At 40.6% G+C, this 22152-nt stretch overlaps 1 protein-coding gene and 1 pseudogene across 4 annotated transcripts in view; both read left to right on the forward strand.

Moving 5' to 3' along the window:
- The first annotated feature begins 2038 nt into the window (after positions 1 to 2038).
- On the forward strand, positions 2039 to 2139 carry LOC115032619 (annotated as a pseudogene).
- A 10001-nt stretch (positions 2140 to 12140) lies between these two features.
- The window catches only part of Efcab3 (EF-hand calcium binding domain 3), a 25762-nt gene continuing 15750 nt past the window's right edge, over positions 12141 to 22152 (forward strand). Inside the window, exons 1-5 of one of the 4 annotated variants that reach the window (XM_021177459.1) lie at positions 12141 to 12201; positions 12704 to 12777; positions 13873 to 13957; positions 16144 to 16220; positions 20098 to 20241. In XM_021177459.1, the coding sequence (XP_021033118.1) occupies positions 13890 to 13957; positions 16144 to 16220; positions 20098 to 20241 (289 nt within the window). In that variant the 5' untranslated portion in view covers positions 12141 to 12201; positions 12704 to 12777; positions 13873 to 13889. Of the gene's footprint in view, positions 12202 to 12448; positions 12801 to 13872; positions 13958 to 16143; positions 16221 to 20097; positions 20242 to 22152 lie in introns of those variants that run through there. The other 3 variants (XM_021177460.1, XM_021177461.1, XM_021177458.1) reach the window with 3 other exon arrangements.

The following is a 22152-nucleotide window of genomic DNA, read 5'->3' on the forward strand; positions in this document are numbered from 1 at the left end:
CAGTGTGTTCGCCTTATCGAACAGATGATGAGCTTTTTGCTGACTTCATCCCAGTTTTCCCCTTTGAACAGTAGATAAAGGGCCGTTCTTGATAAACTTGGTAGCATGAATCATCAGCTCATGTATACCTCCCTATCCCAGCTTTCTGTCTTATTTTCTCATCTCTGGTTCTTTCCCTCAATGCCTCATGGTTTGGGACCTTTATTCCTGTGGGTTTGAGTCAGAAGCCTATCATACTGTCCTTTCTTCTCAGGTCACACTCATTCCCATCTTTGATCAACTGCATATCATACTCTTCTATTGGAATATGCTCCCCTATCACCTCCAGTTCCTCACATGGCTAACCTGTTTTATTATTCAGGCCAAAACCCAACAGATTGTCCTTGGAGAGGCCTTTCCTGCTATCCTTGCCTAAGGCATTCCCATACTCTATTACTTTTATTACAGGGTCCTGTATCATTTTTGATAATGTCGTACCAGGTCTCAAATTGTCCCTTTTATTTGAATGCTCATTGCTCGTCTTCCTCACTAGCTCGTACACTTGGAACGTGTTCTCTTCCTTGGGGATGTTTCCTTTAGCTCCCTCAAGTCCTCACAAGGACCCAGCACAAGAAAGGTACTTGGTATTTGCTAATTAACTGACAAAATAAAAGTCTATAAAGTCAGATTCTCCCTATACATAATTATGCTAAATCATTTCTTAACCCAGATGACCCTGGTGATCCCTAAAGCAATGAAAAACTGGGAGCTACAATAATTGTTCATTTCACAGAATAATATTTCTTTATTTCCAAGATAGCACTGTTAAATCTATGGACAAATCCATAAAATTCTAAGGGAAACTAGAGAAAAAACACTGAATTCTTATGTCCTTCATAATTTCAAAAGGTAATGGAGCATAACTTTTGTGAGTCTTAGAAACATGGAATCATCTGCCCTTAACTTACAGGAAACAAAACAGTGGATCTGAATGAACTATTGGATATCGTCAGTTACATCAAGGGTGAGTTTCAAGTCATGATAGGAAATACTTATAAATAGCATCTTAAACACATAGCTATTAATACTGGACAAGTATCTTTCCCATTCATAAATATTGCTCTATGTATGTATGTATGTATGTATGTATGTATGTATGTATGTATGTGATTGGTTGTTGGTTGATTATTGGTTGATTGGTTGGTTGGTTGATTGGTTGGTTGGATGGATGGATGGATGGATGGATGGATAGTTGGTTGGATGGGTGGATGGGTGGTTGTTGATTGATTAGTTAGTTTATTGCTTAATTAGTGGATGGCTAGTTGACTGATCAGTTGGTTAGATAGTCGGTTAGATGATTGGTTGGTTGGTTGGTTGGTTGGATGATTGGTTGATTGGTTGGTGGGTAGTTGGTTGGATGGTTGGGGTAGATGGTTAGGGAATTTTTTAGTTTGGTATGGTTTGCTTTTGTGAAACAGGGTCTCATGAATATCAGGCTACTGAAACCCACTCTGTAGCTAAAGATGACCTTGAAATCCCAATCTTCCTTTCTCTATCTTCCAAGTGTTGGGATTATATTCATGTCTCACCATGGGTAAAGTTTACATTCTTTTATATGGCATATTTCCATTTCTGTGGATGCTCTGAATGCAGATAACCCATACCATGTATTTATACTGATAGTGTGGCCTGAAATTTTCCCCAGAAATGTTTAATACAGATCAGATATCAAAACCCATAGAACTAGTCACACCCTTTACCTCAAACTACCTTCACCTAGAAGTGAATCCTAAAGGATTAACTATACTGATTAAAACTTGAAAGTAGGCTTTATGATTTTTATTCCCATAGTAAGTACTAAGAAAACTATAGTAGGTTAGAAATACCTCAGGGTGTATATTGGAATCATTATACAAACTATAATTACATAGCAGGAGAATCATAAACTTGAGATTGGCCTCAACTACATATTAAGACTTTTGTCTAAAAAACATAAACGTGATATTAGTCAAGTGGGATATCATGGATTACAACCCTAACTATAAAGATTATGCAGAGTGTTCACTTGACTGCACTTATACTAAGACTGGAAGACTACACAGGTTATCATGGTCCCTACACAACGATGACACACAAATCTATGAAGTAATCCATATTTTTCAGGGTATATAAAGAACTGCAAAAATAAACACATAAGCCAAGTGTGGTAGTATACATCTTTAATTCCAGCACTGGAGAGGCAGAGGCAGGAGGATCTCTGAGTTCAAAGCCAGAGCCAACCTGGTCTACAGAAAAAGTTCCAGGATAGCAGAGTCTAAACAGAGAAATTCTGCCTCAAAAATAAAATAAAATAAGTAAATAAACACCTAAAGCATAACTTATGTAGGTAATAAATAATCTTGAACTGAATAAACAGTTCTCAAAAAGGAAATGCAAATAGCCAATACATACCTTAAAAGATGCTCAACACCCTTAGCTAGGATAGGTCAATCCAAGCTGCTTTGAGACTCTGTTGCCATTAAATAAATAAATAAATAAATAAATAAATAAATAAATAAATAAAATTTTAAAAAGGACTAGAGGATATGTGAAAAGAGGCAATGTAAACTTGTGCTGCCAGTGTGGCAGTCAATATACATTCACTCGAACTATCATACAACACAGTTATCTCTTGAAAAAACACTGGAAGAACTCTATCAATTACCACAGAATAGTTGCATAACCATGTGCTATTCACAATAGCCAGGAAGTGGAAGCAGCCTAGATGTCCATCAACAAGTGAGCAGATTACATGGAACAATGGAATTTTAATCAGCCATAGAGAAAAGTAAAATCAGCAGGCAGTGGTGGTGCAGGCCTTTAATCCCAGCACTCAGGAGGCAGAGGCAGGCGGATCTCTTGAGTTCGAGGTCAGCCTGGTCTACAGAGTGAGTTCCAGGACAGCCAGGGCTACACAGAGAAATCCTGTCTCAGAAAAACAAAGTGAAACCATAAAATTTTCAGACAAGTGGAAACTGCAAATCATTATGCTAAATGAATTAAGCCAGACTCAGACAATACATTGTCTCTCATTTGTGAAACCTGAATTTAATACTGTCTGTGTGTGTCTGTGTGTGTGTGTGTCTCTGTGTGTGTGTGTCTCTGTGTGTGTGTGTCTCTGTGTGTGTGTGTGTCTGTGTGTGTGTGTGTGTCTGTGTCTGTGTCTGTGTGTGTGTGTCTGTGTGTGTCTGTGTGTGTGTCTGTATGTATTTGCAGCTCACAAAACTAGAAAGGGAATCATCAGAGGTGACGAGTTCTTAAGGGAGGTGGAACAGAGAGGATGATAGAATACAAGCGATAGGAAAACAGAGGGTACTAACTGTGGGAAAAGGAGACCAGCTGGAGATGGGGAGGAAAGACAGACCAAAGTCAATGTCACGTACACGAAGATACCATAACGAGATCAGTTATCTTGTACACTAACCTAAAAAATTAATTTGAAAAAGTGTTAATATTTTTAAAGATTACACAGCAATTTTTAAAATACTTATGAAGAAATTATCTTGGGTTAAAAAAGCAAAACACTAGCCAAGCATGGTAACACATACTTGTAATTCCAGGAAGCTGAGACAGGAGAATCACAAATTTGAGATCAGCCTAGTCTTCATAGCAAGACAATATACAAAATTATATTTATATAAGATTTTCACATTATATAAATAGAGTCATTATCAAAGACTAGAAAAAAAAACCTGAGAACTGTTTTATGACAGGGGGCTTGGATTTCTTCCCCCTGCCTCCCTTTAGAGTAGTAGTAACCTTTAGTATGGTAAATCTCTTACAATGAATAAGGAAAGCTTTCATCTTTACGTTGAGATAAGAGGGACTGCTGGAATGCATAGTGAACAAAGAAGTAAATTGATGGCAAATATAATTTTTAAAAATTAAAGTTTTCACTGGTGTTTATTTCCAGGTTCAGTGATATATATACCTGTAGTCCCAGACTACATAGGAGACTGAGGCAGGAAAGTGACGTGTTTGAGGCCAGCCTGGTCAACAGAGCCAACATGAGTAATACAGGGAGGCCTGGTCAAAAGGAAGGCAGGGCTATCTATAGAAAACAATGAATATTCAAGTGGGGCAGGAGAAAGAGGGAACAGAAAAGCAAAGCTTTGCTCGCAGCCTAGCCTGATGCCGGTGCAGCACATCCCTCGGGGCTTCAAACCTGGGAGTACTTTCTTTGTGGCATTCTGCTGATACGCCAAGCAGAACTATAGGTGTGGGCCTCGCCAGCGCTCCTTTTAATTCCAGGCGTACAGGGCCATGGTGTACAGGGCATAAGCACAGACAGCACTCGTCATCCTGTCAGTATTGCTTCTATAGTAAATCTGCACCCCGTTTCTCACCCTTTCTAAGGAGAAGCAATTGACATGCAGTACCTGTACAAGTTCCTAGCAAATGATGGGATCGAGCTCACAGAGAAAGAGTTCAAAGATCTGCTTTCCTACCTGGACTTCAACGGTGAGGATTTCTGCTTGGAAGGTGGGATCTTCCTAAAAGTAAAATTTGCTACCAGCACAGAAGTTCCTCAGACATGACTTCCATGTCACTTAGAGCATGTGAATTACCTCCGTCTTAATCAGGGTTATTATCGATGCGGTAAATACCATGACCAAAAAGCAATTCGGGAAGGGAAAGGTTTATTTGGCTTACACTTCCATATCGCTGTTTATTGTCAGAAGACAGTTTCTGTCAGGACAGAAATTCACATAAGGCAGGAACCTGGAGACAAAGAGCTGATGCAGAGGCCATGGAGGGATGCTGCTTACTGGCTTGCTTCCCCTGGCTTGCTCAGCCTGCTTTCCTACAGAATCCTGGACCATTAGCCCAGGAGTGGCCCCACCCACAATGGGCCCAGCCCTCCCACATTAATCACTAATTAAGAAAATGCCTTATCTTATGGAGGCATTTTCTCAATTGAGGATCCCTCTTTTCAGATGGCTCTAGCTTGGGTCAAGTTGACATAAGACCAGCCAACATACTTTCACATCTTGTTATAGAACAGGCTTGCATCCGGGTCCAGGGTGGAGCCTTATATTTCTTTTTTTTTTTTTAACAATTTTTATTAGTTTTTTTTTTCATTTACATTTTAAATGCTATCCCGAAAGTCCCCTATACCCTCCCCCCACCCCACCCCCGCCCTGCTCCCCTACCCACCCACTCCCGCTTCTTGGCCCTGGCGTTCCCCTGTACTGGGGCATATAAAGTTTGCAAGACCAAGGGGCCTCTCTTCCCAATGATGGCTGACTAGGCCATCTTCTGCTACTAACAAGCTCCAGTGTGGCACCATGGTCCTGGTCTGTGGGCCACATTTTGACTACCGAGAATCTAAAAAGTAAAGAGAAGAGATGACATATTACAATTATGCCTTTAAATTCCTTTTTAAAATCCCAAGAACAACCAATAAGCTAACATGTGTGAGAGCATGATTCTAATGAGAAAATAAAGTAAAAAAAAAAATTAGAGTGCTCAAAATTAGGAAATAAAGTGAGCAGTAGGCAGAGACTCAGGAGAAGCAGGGGCCTGGAGCTGATTGACCATGTTCCTCATTTACTGGGATTTATCATGCTGGGCAGTGATGAGCCCATTATCCCCTGGTCCTTGTATTCTATAACTATTTGTTTTAATTTTTCTACTACTGTTTATGTTGTTTATACACACAAAAATATTTATGCACATGGCAAGGTAACATCTCTACCCATTATGCTTCAGTTGACATTGCTGGATAGTTTGTGTGTACCTCTGTCCTTGAACACAGGTACCCTGCACTACACTAGAGTGGGGAACTGGCCTGGCATCACCATGTGCAAGCACCATAAAAATAACCAAACTAAAAACCTGCAGTATAGCCCACATGTACTCCTCAGCCTTCTCTACCACTTCCATCCTGTTAAGCTGCAAACCACTGAGCCGTGACTCCCTAAAACTGCCTTGCTCCCACTTTGTCCTTTAGATACTACCACTGTGTCTAGAACAGCCCCACCTCCAGTCCATCCCCATCCCACGGTGACATCCTGTTTGACTGTAACACTCCTGTTACAGTCCAGGATTCCTATTCTACCAAAACACCCCTGTTCCTTCTTTGAATTCTGATAGGATTTTGTTGGAGACAGTATATACACCTTGTGCTTTGATTTTTTTTTCTTATACACTTCTGGATCTCCCAACAGACTTTAAAGTTCTAGTGTCAAATGCTAAGGACACAAAAAGGGATGAATGGCAGCCCTTGTCCTCTGAGAACTTACGGTCTAATAGAGGAAGAAGCATACAAGACAGTGTGAGCTAATGTCATACAAACATGCAGAGGAGCACATAGCTGGGACTGAAGCCTTCTGGGAAAGCATGGCTAAACAGTGGCAGGGGCATCCTTCCAGCCAGAGACAGACTGTGCCCTCACTGTAACAAAGCACATCCGCGGCGGCTTTCACAAAAGGCTTCTCGGTCATTCACCTACAAATGAATAAAGACTTGGAAGAGGAAGGGCTAGATGGGAGGAGCAGGAGTGAGAGGGAGAAGCGGTCGTAAGAGGTGAAGATGAACCAAACACAGTACACACGTGTATGAAGGAGATCTAATGAAACCCATTGTTATGTATAATAATGTATGCTAATGAAGGACTGAACCTGTCAGCACAGGAGCCAGCCCTTCCTTCTCTCTTCTAATAACTGAGAACATGCCAACATACTTACTTTTTCATACTTGTAGGTAATATGTCATATACATATTATATATTACATATAACATAATAGATATATACATGCATGCATACATGCTTGCCAGTGGCTCAGGAGAGGGCACTTGCTGCCAAGCCTGACAACCTGAGTTGGATGCCCTGAGTCCACATGGTAGAAGGAGAGAACCAACTCCTACAAGTTGTCCTCTGACCTCCACACACATGCAATGGTGCATGTGTCCATGCACACACACAAACTAGTGAATATAATAAGAATTAAATATATATTGTCATCTGTTGGCAAAAGATCCTTCTAGATTTGAGGGCAGACTCTGTGATGATACCACTTTCCTACTTGTAACTATCAACCATATTCTTTGGACTATATAAAAGAGAAAGAGCCCTGTAGAAGTAGAGAGATTTGTCTCCCTGCAAAAGCCGTCCTTTGTCCTGTCACACCCAGCTGAGAGAAGAGCCCATCTGAGCTCCAAAGCACAAAGTTTCATCCTTGTGCTTTCTATGGGGGGGAGGGGGTGCTTGAGGCAAAAATCATAGAATATGTTGTTTTTAATAATTTCACAACTTTTATTAACCTTACTAAGTTCTTATGTGGCTTCTGCCTCTGTCTCTGAATCAAATATTTTACAGGAAGCGGGAAGGTTATCGTACAGTCAATAATAGAGGGCCTGAAGAAGCTTAAACGTGAGTGAAAACTTAGAGTGAAATTTAAAGTTGATGATTTGATGCCATATATTTATTTTCATACGTTTTTTTTCTTGGTTGTAAAGGTAATGTGTGGAGGGCTTCAGAGGCAGCTCAGCTGTTAAAAGCCCAAACTGCTCTTGCAGAGGACCCAAGTCCCAGCACCCACATGGTGGCTCACAACCACCTGTAACTCCAGTCCCATGGGATCCAACACCCTCTTCCAGCCCCCAAAGACACTGCACATACAATTCCCACAATCGCAGGAAAAACATACACATAAAAATAAAAAGGGAAAACAATTTTAGCTTTTGAAATATACTACAATCTTTTTTAAAAACATGTGGACCTGGGAGTGTCACCAGCAGTAAAGCACTTGATTGGCAGGCGCAGTGGCCTAGATTTGAGCACCAGCACTGAAAACATCAAGGCAATGTATAGTCATTACAGAAAATGTATATATTCAGAAAATACAATAACTCAAAAGGAAAAAATAATGAGTTCTGGCCTCTAGTAATAATCCATAATTTATCAGCATATTCTCTCTTATGGATACAGAATTGCCTGTATCTATATTCTAAATTCATATAGAAAAGAATGGATATAGAATGGATAACCTTCCCGCTTCCTGTAAAATATTTGATTCAGAGACAGAGGTTTGATTATTATGGTGAGAAACTGTCTCCTGGCCTCATTCCTCAACCACAGAGCTCAAGCTTATACTCCATCAGTGAGGAACTCAGATTTTGTGTCTGTATCTGTGTCCCCACTTTTGATTTGTCTCTACAATTCTGGTTGAAAGGATTTAAGAAAAGCTTAGGAACTTTATACAAATGTCCAAAGATAAACTTCAAATTAAAAAAAAAAAAAAGTACATTTAAATTCTTGGTATTTACACTTCATGTTTCCAAGTTGAAAAAAAATAAATAAATAAAGATACAGAAAAATGTTTGGAGCCAGCAAGATGGCTTGGTGGATAAAGGTACTTGCCAGCAAACCTGCGAACCTGAGTTGATCCCCAACATCAGAATGTGGGTATCAGAGGATTAACACTCCTCATAAGGAAGATGTTTCTACCTACACTGGCTTCTGAGTAACAGAACACCTCTACGTTGACAAAGAGCCACCATCAGTTTGCAGGCCTCTGTAACTCGCCACTGATCTTTCTTGGTGTTGGAAGAGTACATAATTGGCTAATCTGGCCATGGCCGATTCAGTTAAATACAGAAAACTAAGCCATTTAGCTCCACTTTCTCTTGAGAGTTTGTCTTCCCATGTTTAAGAAATAAAACTAACCCAGATTTTGATAAGAAAAAAAAAATGATATGTAGCAAACCTTGATTTCAGTTCTGACCCAAGTCTTATACTTGGGGGTTTAATACATACAAGACACCAAAAGCAGTGTGTTAGTCAATGTCCTTTTGCTGTGAAGAGACACCATGACCATGGTAACTCTTATAAAAGAAAACGTTTAGCTGGGACTGGCTTACAGTTCAGAGGTTTGGTCCGTTATCATCATGGCAGAAAGCACAGTGGCACACAAGCAGACATGGTGCCCGAGAGGGAGATGAGAGTTCTGCATCCAGACTGGCAGGCAGCAGAGAGAGACAGTGGAGCTGGCTTGGAAATCTTTAAGCCCACACTCCCAGTGACATATGTCCCCCAAGAAAACCACACCTCCAAATCCCTGTCAAAGCAGTGCCACTGCCTAATGACCAAGCATTCAAAATCTACACGCCTATAGGGCCCATTCTTATTCAAACAACCACAAGAAGCCTCATGAATTCAGACAGAAATCCCATAGAACTTGGATGTTCTCTCGGGTGTCCCACTCTTAGGCAACTTCAGAAATGGATATAATCTTGTCTTGTCTTTCAGCCAAAGAAATGGCAATGCTGTACAAGCAAATGACAAATTTCCGCTTCAGAAAAGGTGGGTGACAGCTTTTAACCCTGTAGACATTTGTCACAACCATCTCATCAGTTTCTGCTCTAGGTCTGCTAATCAATAAGATGAGCATCCATTGTCCCTCCCATTGACGACTTCTCTAGACTCATTTTGCCCCTCTAGTCTATGTGACACTTTATAGTCTATATGCCACGTTGTTTATCAGAAGTTTCATATTGTTTTCTAATGTCTCCATTGATATTTTTAATTATACCTCTTTGACATCACTACATAGTTTATAAAGTCGCTGTTCCTGCCTCTAGTCTTAAAGAAAGCAGTCCAGTTTGTTGGGCTTTTATGTCCATATCAATAAAGAAAGAGAAGTGAATTTAGGTGGTGTTCTGTTAGCTCTCTTTCAGCATCAAAGTTCTGGTTTTAACGTGTAATGTTGAAAGGACACTTAAGGTGAAAAGGAGATCCAGAATAAGAGAAAATTAGGGGAGCAGGGGAGGGGGAGGGTATAGGGGACTTTCGGGATAGCATTTGAAATGTAAATGAAGTAAATACCTAGTAAAAAATTGGAAAAGAAAAGAGAAAATATGTGTGAATGATATACTGAAAGATATCCAAAATATAGAGAGACCTTATAATTCAATAATAGAATGTGCTTGGAATATGGCTTAGTGATAGAGCACTTCTCTAGCATATCTGAGACCCTATATTCAACTCCCAGCATCAAACACACACAAAAGCAAATATAGTTATTGTCTCTGATAGACACTTTATTTTCTTATGGACAAGACCTTATAAACATTTGGGCGTGGGCTGGGATCTAGAGGCAGATGCTTTCTACTGGCTTGGTCTGAGATGTTAGGGATGCCTCATCTACATGTGGAAGGATTTCAGAAGTTGTCCCTACATGACTGGTTGTCACAGTCCTCTCAATGGGGTGTCATGGTCACGTGTTCCAGAACAGGCACCTGGTCGGGAGTGGATTTAAATGCCTACCATGCTCAATTACGAGAATTGCCAGGGTTCCTTAATCTGCTCGACCTTACTGTTGGATTCCCAGAATCCACATAGTGGCTCAAACTATCTGTATCTCTAGTTCCAGAGAGTTGGATGCCCCCTTTTGGCTTTTATGAGTACCAAGTGCACATCTGATACACATATACACAGGCAGGCAAAACCAAAAGTGGTGTACACCTTTAATCCCAGCACTCCTTAAATCCCAGCACTCGGGAGGCAGAAGCAGGCGGATTTCTGAGTTCGAGGCCAGCCTGATCTACAGAGTGAGTTCCAGGACAGCCCCGGCTACATAGAGAAACCCTGTCTCGAAAAACAATAAATAGATAGATAGATAGATAGATAGATAGATAGATAGATAGATAGATAGATAGATAGATAGATAGATAAAATAGGGAATGGGCAGTTGGCTTGGTGGTTAAGAACACTCGTCTGTTGTAAAGGACCCAGGTTCGATTCCCAGCACCCACAGTGAGGCTCTTCAAGCACTAGGCACACATGTGGTGCACAGGCATAGCTGCAGGCAAAACACTCATACACACAAAAATATGAAAGTAAATCTTTAGAAAGAAGCCAAAGTTTTACTTCTCGACAACTCCACTCAGTAGGAACTGAGATTATCTTCCATTTTAACATAGGAAGCCCTGGATATGTATTTATTGAATTCATTTAGAAATTAAACCGTCCTCCTCTTTCCCTTTGTGTTCCTGACCTGAAGGGGAGCCCAGTGTGAGAACCTTGGTGAAGTTACTGCACTCATACTGAAACATTCAGACCTAGAATAGGAAACATCTAGAAACACTGCCACCAAGTAAAGCCGGAAGCCTTTTCAGAAGTCAGTCTGTCTGTCCACAGCAGATTACAGACCCTCCCAACCCCTGTACTAGAGCAGCTTTTCTTGTTTATTTTTTGGGAGGGTTTTGATTCGGTTGGTTTTGTTCTTTGGAGATGAGGTCTGTCTTTGTAGCCCTTGCTGGCCTACAACTTCCTAGGTTGACAAGGCTGGCTTTGAACTAACAGAGATCTGCCTGCCTCTGCCTCCCAAGTGCTGGAACTAAAGGTGTGCGCCACCAGTGGCTTCAAACATTTAAATGCTATGAGAAAAGTCAGAGCATGAATATTATGGTTCCTGCCTAATTGTCAGTGGTTTTTCCTTTTTTGTTTTTGTTTTTAAGACAGAATCTTAAACTCACAATCCTCCTGCCTCAGCCTTCCAAGTACTAAGATTATAGGCACACATCACCACCCCTGACAATTTAATTTTAATCTTCCAGAGGACCTGAGTTCAATTCCCAGTATCCACAGCAGATGGTTCTCAATACCCTGTGACTCCAGCTCCTGGGGGACCCCATGTCTTTGGCCTCTGTCAGCACCAGCACTCACATGCATAGACACACACATATACACATAAGTTTAAATATATTTTTTAATTTAAAAAAATAAAATAAACAAATGAGATTTGGGATGGTTTTTTTTTCTCCCTTTCTAGACTTAAAACCCTAATGAAATGGTTTTTAAGTACTCTTCAATCAAGGGACCTGGGTAAAATGTTCTACTTCAAGTTTCAACACACTAAAGAAAACATACCAACATATAATTTGAAGCAAAAAAAAAAGGTCTTCTTTTCTAAAGTCTTAACAGGCTCAAGTTGATGTGATTCTGTTTTCATTCCCTCATGTTCTTCTGGGGTACCGAGTGAACCCCAGTGAGTTCACATTTACTGTAACCCCGGGAAGAGCCAACAGCCACCTTCTCCCCAAGCCCAGGTCTGAGCAGGGAATGAGGTCACAGCTGAATGATGAAACAAACCACTGGGTTCTTGATCTGAAGCCCCAGATGGTTGGTTAGTAATGGTTGGTTAGTAATGGTTGGTTAGTAGTGCAGCTCAAAAGGAGGTAAATGTCAATATTTTGTATGATTCTGTGATGAATTTTTGAAACAAAAAGATTGTTAACTATGTAAGAGCTTGAAGGTATTTATAAGGAATGATTATTCTGAGCCATGGGGACAATTTCACAGTAACTTTCAAGGGCCTAAATTGTTGAGCGTCTCCGGGGTTCCCAGCTTGATGGTAGGTTCTAGATTCTGAACGCTGTGTAATGGAGTTGTTTAGAAACAGCTGCTTTCTGGGTTCTGAGGCAATGACCCGGGAGGAATGAATTCTAACCGAACGTTCTAAACCTTCCTGGTTTAACATTATTCATTATTCCCAAGCTAGCAGCCCTATCTGCTTGTGAGTGAGCCTCCAGATACACTCTATAGTTTAGAAAGCTAACAGCCCCTGGTCTGTAGACTGTGTTTCTTAGACTATGCAGAAGGGTCAAGGGGGGACTAGAGAAACTGTATCTGTGAAAACAGTCTGTGCAAGAGGCTACCCACTCTGCTTTTATGGGACAGCAGGGAACTCATAATTGTCAGAGCAGGGACGTGTGTTCCAGAAGGAAATCCTCAGAAAACATACTTACTACGTGGTAGGTGTCTAAGACTGAAACAAGTAAGCAAATATTTTAGGAATTCTGTAACACTTTCTTCTTTGCCAATTGTGACATGAAATGTCTCAGAATAAATATTGTCTTTAATTTTTCCTATCTATTTCTATATGCTTTGTCTGTCTCGAGGCGCTATTTTTTTAATTAAGGTGTACAGTTTGATGATTTGCTCTATGTATACGCTGTAAAATAATCACTGCAATCCAACTAACATGCCAGTCACCTGACAGAGTTACTACGGGTCAGGGGCATCTAGGCAAATTTTGAGTACACTGTGGAGTGGTCCTACCTGTTGGATGTTAGAACTTTACAAGTTGCTCATCTTGCATAACTGAAGGTTTGTGCTCCTTACCCAACCTCCTCTTCCCTCCCTCTCCCCTATTCTGTGCTGCTGTAGGTTTGACTATTTTAAATCCCACATGCAAGTGAGGAAATATTTCTCTTTTTGTGCCTGGCTTATTTTACTTAACATTTATTTAGTTTTGTTTTAAGACTTATAATTTTTACTTATGTGTGTATATGTGTGTGGGTGCCCGTGGAGGCCAGAAAAGGGAGGTGGGTCCCTTGGAACTGAACTGTACAGATAGCTGTGAGCAGCCATGTGGGTACTGAGAAGCAGAATCATCGCAAGAGCAGTGAGAACTCTTAACCACCAAGCCTTCTCTCCAGCCACAGCATTTAATTTTATCTAAGATCAAAGCGACATTATTGGAAAGGTGGAGCTGTGACAAGAAATTAGACTTAAAAGCCTTCACAGTAAAAGTCCCTTTCCACACAGCCTCCAATTTAGCATATAATTCTAGCTTGAATTTGCAAATGATGCCATTCTTTGAAATCCTAGGCTTTTCAGTTCCCAAGCCTTGAGCTGGGGAAAGCTAAGAAATGAGTGTATAAAGTGATATACATGGTAGCACCCGCCTACAATTCTAGTACTGGGAAGGTTCGGAAGAACTGAGTTCTAGGCCAGCTGAACTACAAAGTGAGAGCCTGTCTTAAGAAAGAAAAAATAAAGAAATTAACGAATGTATGAATGAATGAATTTGTGACCGATCCTTTATTGTATCTTCTGAATTCCAGACAGAGCTTCTAGCCAAATGGCAGTTTCAGAAATTAAAGCCACAATGAAGCTAAAACCCTTAAAAGCACCTGTCTTTCACAAGAGGTAGGTAATAAAGTATGAACAGTGATACAAACAAGTATTCAGAGAATGACTACTATAAGTTACACTACAGAAACTAGAATGAGACAAGTTAGCACATTCCATTCTGTGGTAGATTTACTTAAACGATCTGAATTAAAGAGTTTGTTTCGTTTTATTTATTTTGTATATCTGCTCACATCCACGCACCACAGCACACTTGTGGCAGTCAGAGGACAGCTTGTAGGAGTTCGTTCTCCTGTTCCACTCTGTGGGTCCCCAGGCATCAAACCCACACCCACATCCTCAGGCTTGACAGCAAGCACCTTCCCACTGAGCCATTCCGTTGCCTTTGTGGGAAGATTTTTTTTTAATAAAAAAGAAAAGATGAACATTCTTTGTTGGCTGGAAAAACAGAATTCTCCTTCCCATCCTCCCAAAAGAAATCCAGAAAATTAGCCATACGTAACGTACCCCACTATGATACACACGGGAGATTTGTCTGTCAGGAGCAATGCTTTCAGTCAGCTGCCAACAAACTGTAGCAAGCACTAATGGATGGGGGTGAGAACCCATGATCTATTTATCACATAGTAAAAGGAAAACATGCACCTCTCTCCTGGCTGCCCACTCTCTTTACCACTTGGAGTGTGTGTACCACTCTCAGCTTTACCACTGCCTAAACAATATATTTCTGACATTTTGAAAGAAGGAGAAAAATAACCTCATGGTAGCCAAACCACGGAGATCCCTAGAGTAGATGAGAGTCTGGACTGGGATTGTTTCAAATAGGTAGCCCCATGATCCTCTGAAACGTAAAATGGACATTCTCCAGGATTTCGTCCAAGAAGACATCTGAAATGGTTCCACGGATGTTGCTGTAATTAACAAAAATCGTTGCCTACCTGGCCTCCTTCTTTGGGTTTTGAGAATATCATATTTGTGTGTCTGCTTACATCTTTTTTCTGCTTACATCTTTTACTTCCTGCAAAAATAAACTATTTTCTATTCAGAAATGAAACGACTACATAGTAAGTAGCCTGTTTCTGAAGTCTGAAGAGGGTCAAGTTAGGTGATAAAGAGAAGAAGAAATTACTAACACAAAAAGAAGAATTTGTGTTAGTAAAAAGTGAGAAAAAGAAAAGTCAGGTACAATTTCATGCCAAAAAGTTGAGACCAGTACATCTTAAGACCCCCATCACTTCCCAGGCTACTCTGAAAATAAGTTGAATGGAATATTCTAGCGAGTAATGAAGTAAGCTATAGTGATTATATTGTTCAACCACGATATTTATTATTCCTCCTAGCTTTGCTTTATTAGGTACTTCTTCTAAAACCACAAGAACTGGTGCTGGAGAGATAGCTCAGCAGCTATGAGCACTTGCCGCTCTTCCAAAGACACCTGGGTTCAATTCCCAGCACCAACATGGAGGCTCATAACCCTCTGTAACTCTGGACTCAGGAGATCTGATGTCCCTTCTGACCTCCTTAGGTACCAGGCATGCACATGGTCCATTCATGCAGATAAGACACTCATAAACATAAAATTATAAAATAAATCACCTTAAGTGTTTTAATAAAAAAAACAAAAAATAAAAGATTCCATATATTTTAAACTTTTGTCGTTAGTATCAAAACTAAAGACATATAAATTTATGAGAGGTAGGCATGGTGACACATGCCTATAATCCCAACATTCAGGGATGATGGAAATCAGGAGATCAGGAGTTCAAAGACATCCTTGACTATAGAAAGAATTTGAGCTCATCCTAGACTACATAGGACCCTGTTTCAAAAACTATTTAGATTATTTAAATTAATTTGCTATTAAATTATACTTAATTAAAAGTAATTAAATTCCACTTGTCACCATATAAGCAAAGCTAGTTTTGTGTGTGTGTGTGTGTGTGTTCATATTGAAAATTTACACAAAGCATTCTAGAAGTATTAATATTTTCCCTCTTTTTCCAGATTTTACTTTAATGAGTACGTGTAAATTTCTCAGAGTTCCAAACTTTCCAGATCTATAGGGCAGGCTGTGGTTTCCCTTATCTTCTCTGGCTGCCAGGCAGATGTTAGCAGATTACAGGCTCTGCTTAAGCCCTGTGACTCTGAGCATACATAATGCAATGCCTATCGCTGTTGTAGTCAGCCAAGCTTGAAGGTCTCACACCTGTGTTAAATCTGTCTCTTTCTGTGTCTCTTCTTAGAGATAAAGATTTGCGAGGATCTTTCTCAGACCATTTAAAACACAAAGAATCAAAGCTGAGTCCTGCACAACTGGAAGGTAATGCCAATCACCCTACATGCTAAAACCTGAAGCAGCTCCCCCATACATCTGTGGGCTTCTGTTTTGTTTATTTTTGAGACAAGGTCTCATTAATAGAACTAAGGCTGGCCTGGAACTCATGGCCTAGCTCTGGCTGGTCTAGAGCACATAGCAGTCCTGTCTCTGCCTCCCAAGTGCTAGAAATGAAGGCATGTGATATTGCTTCAAGCTGGCTTCCATACTGATCTTTCTCCAATGCATGTGGGGAAGAAATACCCTACCATTTAAGGAGGGAGAGATAAATTTTTTAAAAATAATTTATTTAATTTTATGTGCATTGATATGAGGATGTCAGATTCCCTGGAACTGGAGTTACAGCCAAGTGTGAGCTGCCATGTGGGTGCTGGGAATTGAACCTGGGTCCCCTGGAAGAGCAGCCAATGCTTTTAACTGCTGGGCCATCTCTGCAGCCCAGAAATAAGCTTTCAACCAGGCATAATGAGACTTGCCTATAACTCGGGAAGCTGATACTTAGTTCAAAGCCAGACTGGCCTATACATCAAGAACCTATCTAAAAATAAAAAATCAACTCTTTGCTAGATTGAAGAGGGATTACTTTCAAGTTGACATCTCAAGAATTTAAGTCAGCCAGGCAGTGATGGCACACACCTTTAATTCCAGCACTCAGGAGGCAGAGGCAGGAAGATCTCTGAGTTCAAGGTCAACCTAGTCTACAGAGTGAGTTTCAGGATAGCCAAAGCTACACAAAGGAACCCTGTCTCAAGAACAACAACAACAACAATAAAATTAAACAATGTTGGTTAAATACTCTTATCCAGATAACTGTGAGAATGGTAAACAGCCAATCCAAGGTCACATATTGATCAGCTAATTGAACAGTATAAACACAAGGTTCCAGGACTCACCAGGGTGAGAACAGCAGGTGTCTGTAATCTCAGCGTTAGGGAGGCAGAGGCAGGAGGATCTCCACGAGTTGGAGGACAGCCTGATCTTCAAAATCTTTGACAAGCCAAGTCAGTTTTGTTCTCAAAAGACAAAAAAAAAAAAAATAATAATAATAATAATAAAATAGAAATAAAATGCCAGGATTTCTTAATGACAGGAAAGAAATAATGAAGAAATTTAGTACATTCTCTCTAGGTCACTGGCCCAGATAGCAAATATCCATTTAAGCCAACTGTGTTCGAGGCATAAGAACATTACACATGTTCCTGTTCTGGAAGGAAATCTACAAGGAAAATACATAGTTAAGCCTCAAAATTATTTAGTTATTTAAATTAAATTATAAATGACACAAGCTATGAGAGAAGGATAGAAGCTCTAGAACCGTTACAGAGTTGCTATAGGACCATAACAGAGTGTCCCGATTTGGTCTTGTGAGGCAAAAAAGGGAGTCAAAAGAAAGCAAATGGGGGTGGGGGGCAATGCAGAAGAGTGTTCCGGGGAGAAAGAACAGAATCCTATCCAAAAGAAAGGAAAAGCATTATTTACCAGAAAACCTAAAAGGATGGCTGGGGAGACAAGAGCACTTGCTATGCATGAGGACCTGAATTCAGATCCTGGCACCCACATAAAAAGCTGCGCATACCTGTCACCCCAGTGCAGGGGTGAGGGAACGAGGTGGAGCTTGCTAGATGCTGGGCTTGCTCCAGATTCAATGAAAGAACTGTCTCAACGGATACAGTGGAATGTACTAGAGCAGGATGCCTGGCCTCCACGCTTGGAAGTAAGCATACCCACAAATACACATACAAAAACGGAGGAGGAGGAGGAGCAGGAGAGAAGAGTCAACAAATGCACCTTTGCCTGGTGATGACCTGAACTCTGTCCCCAAATCCTATATAGTGGAAGAAGAAAATTAACTCCTGCAAGTTTGTCTCTAAAATGTATATGCCATGTCAAATATATACACACATACAGACACACACACTCATACACATACACATACACACACACATACACACATACCCACACACACATACCCTCATACATATTCATACATACACACACACACATATACATACATACACACATACACCCACATACATACACACATACAGATATACATGCATATTCATATTCTCTCTCTGTGTGTCTCCCAGTATACGCATAACCCAGTTACTTACAGTCCCATAAGGAATAGCCCCTGTAGGATGCAGATATCTAAGTATCAAATATAATCACTAGAAAATGTGGTAGTTCCAGTGTTCTTATAACTTCCCTACGAGGAGTTGATTTGTTCGTTCTGCTTGATTTATGAATACCTCAAAGTCTCCAGCATCGCCTTTCTTTGCTCCCAAATGACTTTGCTTCCTACTTCCTGCACAAAGACTTCCCCTGTGTGTCTATCTCTCAGGGTCGAAGCCACACACTTTGTGTGTGAATGCATGGGGGGGGGGGGGTACACATATTAGGAAAATGCCCTGCTCTAGCCTCCTTTGCCAGGCTCCTTTGAGACAGAGTCTGTCATTGAACATGGACTCACCGTTTTCCAGTGGCTCTCTAGCAAACAGCAGCAATCCTCCTGCCCCAGCTCCTCACTAAACATAAGAGTTACATTGGCCACACACAACTTTTATGTGGGTGCTAGAGATCCAAACTCGGGTCATTAGCTTGCGCGGAATGTGATCTTTATTTGCTGAGCCATCTCTCCATCCCCTATCCTCCACTTTTTTGAATAGTTCAAAACACAAAAGTAGACATAGCATGATATGCTTACTCCACTATAAAATAAACATCTATGAGTCCATACTGATTGTCTTAGTTAGGGTTTTATAACTGTGAAAAGACACCATGACCAAGGCAACTCTTATGAAGGCAAACATTTAATTGGGGCTGGCTTTTATTTTCAGAGGTTCAGTCCATTATCATCATGGCAGGAAACATGGCAGAGTGCAGGCAGACACGGTGCTGGAGAAGGGGCTGAGAGTTCTGCTTCTTGATCTGCGGGCAGCCAGGAGAGGACTGGTTCTTCCACACTGAGTGGAGCTTGAGCACTAGGGGCCCTCAAAGCCTACCTACACAGTGACACACTTCTTCCAATGAAGCCAGACATACTAATAGTAGCACTTGCCATGGGCCAAGCATATTCAAACCATCACCCTGATATAAATAAATAATGAAGCTAGGAATATAGGTCAGTGGTAGAGCAGTTGCCTAGCATATACAAGGCCCTAGATTCAACCCCCAGTATTGTAAAAAGAATGAAAATTAAGGATAATTTAATACTTCACACAGAGTGGAGACAAATGACCAAGTAGTGGCAATAAAGGGAGAAAATAGATAATTTTTTTTTATTTTGCTTTGTTTTCTTGGTACACAGAGTCTGATGTAACCTAGTTCTTTTCTCAAACTCACTATGTAGTCAAGGCTGACCCTGAACACCTAATCTACCTGCCTCTACCCTCCAGTGTTTGTATTACAAGAATGTACCACCATGCCTGGCTCTGTATTTGGTTTTTCTACCAATTGCTACTTGTTCTGCTGGATTATATAATTTCTACTTTATTCTAGTTCAGATCCCAAGAAAAGACTGTCGGTCCTTTCTTAAAAAAAAAAAAAAAAAAAAAATCTATTATTCATTTTCTCTCCGTTTTTTTTTTCAGAACATATTCTTCAATTGGTTATATGATCTCTCCTAGTCCTGTTAGCATATATATTTCTCCCTCTCCTTCCTCACCCCACTTTTTGAGACAGTCTTACTCCATAGCCCAGGCCAACCTAGACATTACTTTTTAGCCTAAGTAAGCCCCAAATTCCAAGATAATCTTCCCACCACAGCTTCCAAGTACTGGTATTATAAACAGAAGCTACCATGCCTGACTGTGTTTCTTCGTAAATGACTGTCCTAACTAATATAATTCCATTTCCTCAGCCTTCCATAATGCTTACAACTTCTTCACCAAGGATAGAACTGGCTGTATTGATTCACATGGGTTGATGAGCACCATAGCAAAACTGGGAATGAATCTAAACACGTATGATATCTACAATGAATTAAAATGTGCTGATCTCGACAGTGAGTATTTTCACTTATTATTATTTTCTCATAAAATAATATCTATGATAATAATATTTTTATGAATATCTAGTGTTGGGGGCCGGTCAGCAGCCCGCAACGTGAACAGTTCCACTGAGATGGCAGCTCCGAGCTGAAAAGAGAGGAAGCTAGACAGGGAGGAAGGAGAAACGAGGCCAAGACAAGCTCATCCTGTTAAAAGCCCAATTTTACTAGTTCTGACATCCAGTTATAAAGGAAGGGGGAGGGAACCCGATTTCCCGCCAAACAATCTCGGGATCAAGTAACAGGGTGGGCACTTGTGTGTGGCTCCAAGCGGCAAAGAGGCACAGTCCAGCAGTAGGCATGGCAAAATGAATGAGCAGGAAACTCCACCCCTGAGCCAGCAGGTTCCAGGCTGGGGGTGGGGAAGCTACAATCTAGTTTATTATCTATCCTATACGTACAAGAAATAGCTCTCCCTTATTTACCAAAATATAGCTCCAAACAAAAGTAAGGATCTCTCCCCTGATCTGCATTTTACCTTTCATGGTTTCAATTAACCGGGTCAACTGTGATCCAAAAATATTAGTATTTGTCTAAACTCTTTCAAGTGAAAGAAAAAAAAGTTCTCAAGTTCTATTGTTGAAGCTAGATATGGTGGTGCACACTTTTAATCCCAGTGCTCAGGAGGCAGAGGCAGGCAGATCTCTGTATACATACACGTATATTGCTATACTTGTTAAGTTGTTACAACTGCTGCTAGTCTTTCGTTGTGCCTAATTTATCAAAAAGTTTATCACACATAGGTAAATATAAAAAGACACAGTAGATTCAGGACCAGTACTATCTAGGGTGTGGAACATGTTTTTGGTTTGGTTTTGGTTGGTTTGGGGGTTGTTCTAACTTGTTTGTTTACCAGCACAGGTTCTCATCCTGTGGCTCAGGCTGTCCAGGAATTCAACATTTAACTCACAGCCTATCATCCTGCCAAAAGCTAGGATTGTAGGCATGAGCCAGCACACTCAGTTCTAGCCATGGTTTTAAGGCTTGGAGGTCTTGGAATGTAACTTCTATACCCCCCATGGATGAGGGAACTACTGTATTTGTGTGTGTTTCTCTTTAAGGATATCAGTGGGGTATATGTATGAGTAAAAAAAAATAAATAATTTCTTCAGACATTTTCTGGGTGGAAACCAAGAGTGAGCGTCTCTTCTCAATACCAAATTAAAGTATTTGTTATGATGCTCATTTTAGAGGATGCCTTGAAGTAACTGAGAGGTAAACAGGCATCACCCGCTGCACAGAGCAGAACACCAAGAAAACCCTCACTGCTTCCACTAGAACAGTAGCAATATGCATCTCCCTTCTATCCCAAGCCCAGATGCCAGAGAAGTTTTGTTAGTATTTTAAAGCATACAGATCATGGAATTTGTTTTCCTGTCCTGGGAGCTTTTTATTAGTAGTATTTGGTTTGGTTTTTTAAAAGCAAGGTCTTAATACATCTGAGGCTGGCCTCTAACTTACTGTGTAGCTGAGGTTAGCCTTGAATGGTGGGTACTTGCCTCTACCTTTTAAGTGTCATGACATGTGCCTTAAGTCCAAACTAATATGTAGTATGGGAAATATTTTCAGCATTTTATTTTCTCTTGCCCCTCATCACCCAACTACCAGTGAATTGAGGTCACCAGATAATTAAAAGTTATCACTTGTTTAATTAAAATTATCACATGTTTCCATGAACTCTACCCAATTTTTTTTACTCTTTCATAGCACATATACACATACCTCAAGCATTACTAAATGTGTTTTTGGGGAGGGAGGGAGAGTTGGTTCCTCTGTGTAGCTCTGGCTGCCCTGGGGCTTTGCATTGTAGGTCAGGCTGGCCTCAAACTAAGAGATCTGCCTCTGCCTCTGCCTCTGCCTCTGCCT

Source organism: Mus caroli, chromosome 11, assembly GCF_900094665.2.
Source record: "Mus caroli chromosome 11, CAROLI_EIJ_v1.1, whole genome shotgun sequence".
Classification (NCBI taxonomy): Eukaryota; Metazoa; Chordata; class Mammalia; order Rodentia; family Muridae; genus Mus; species Mus caroli.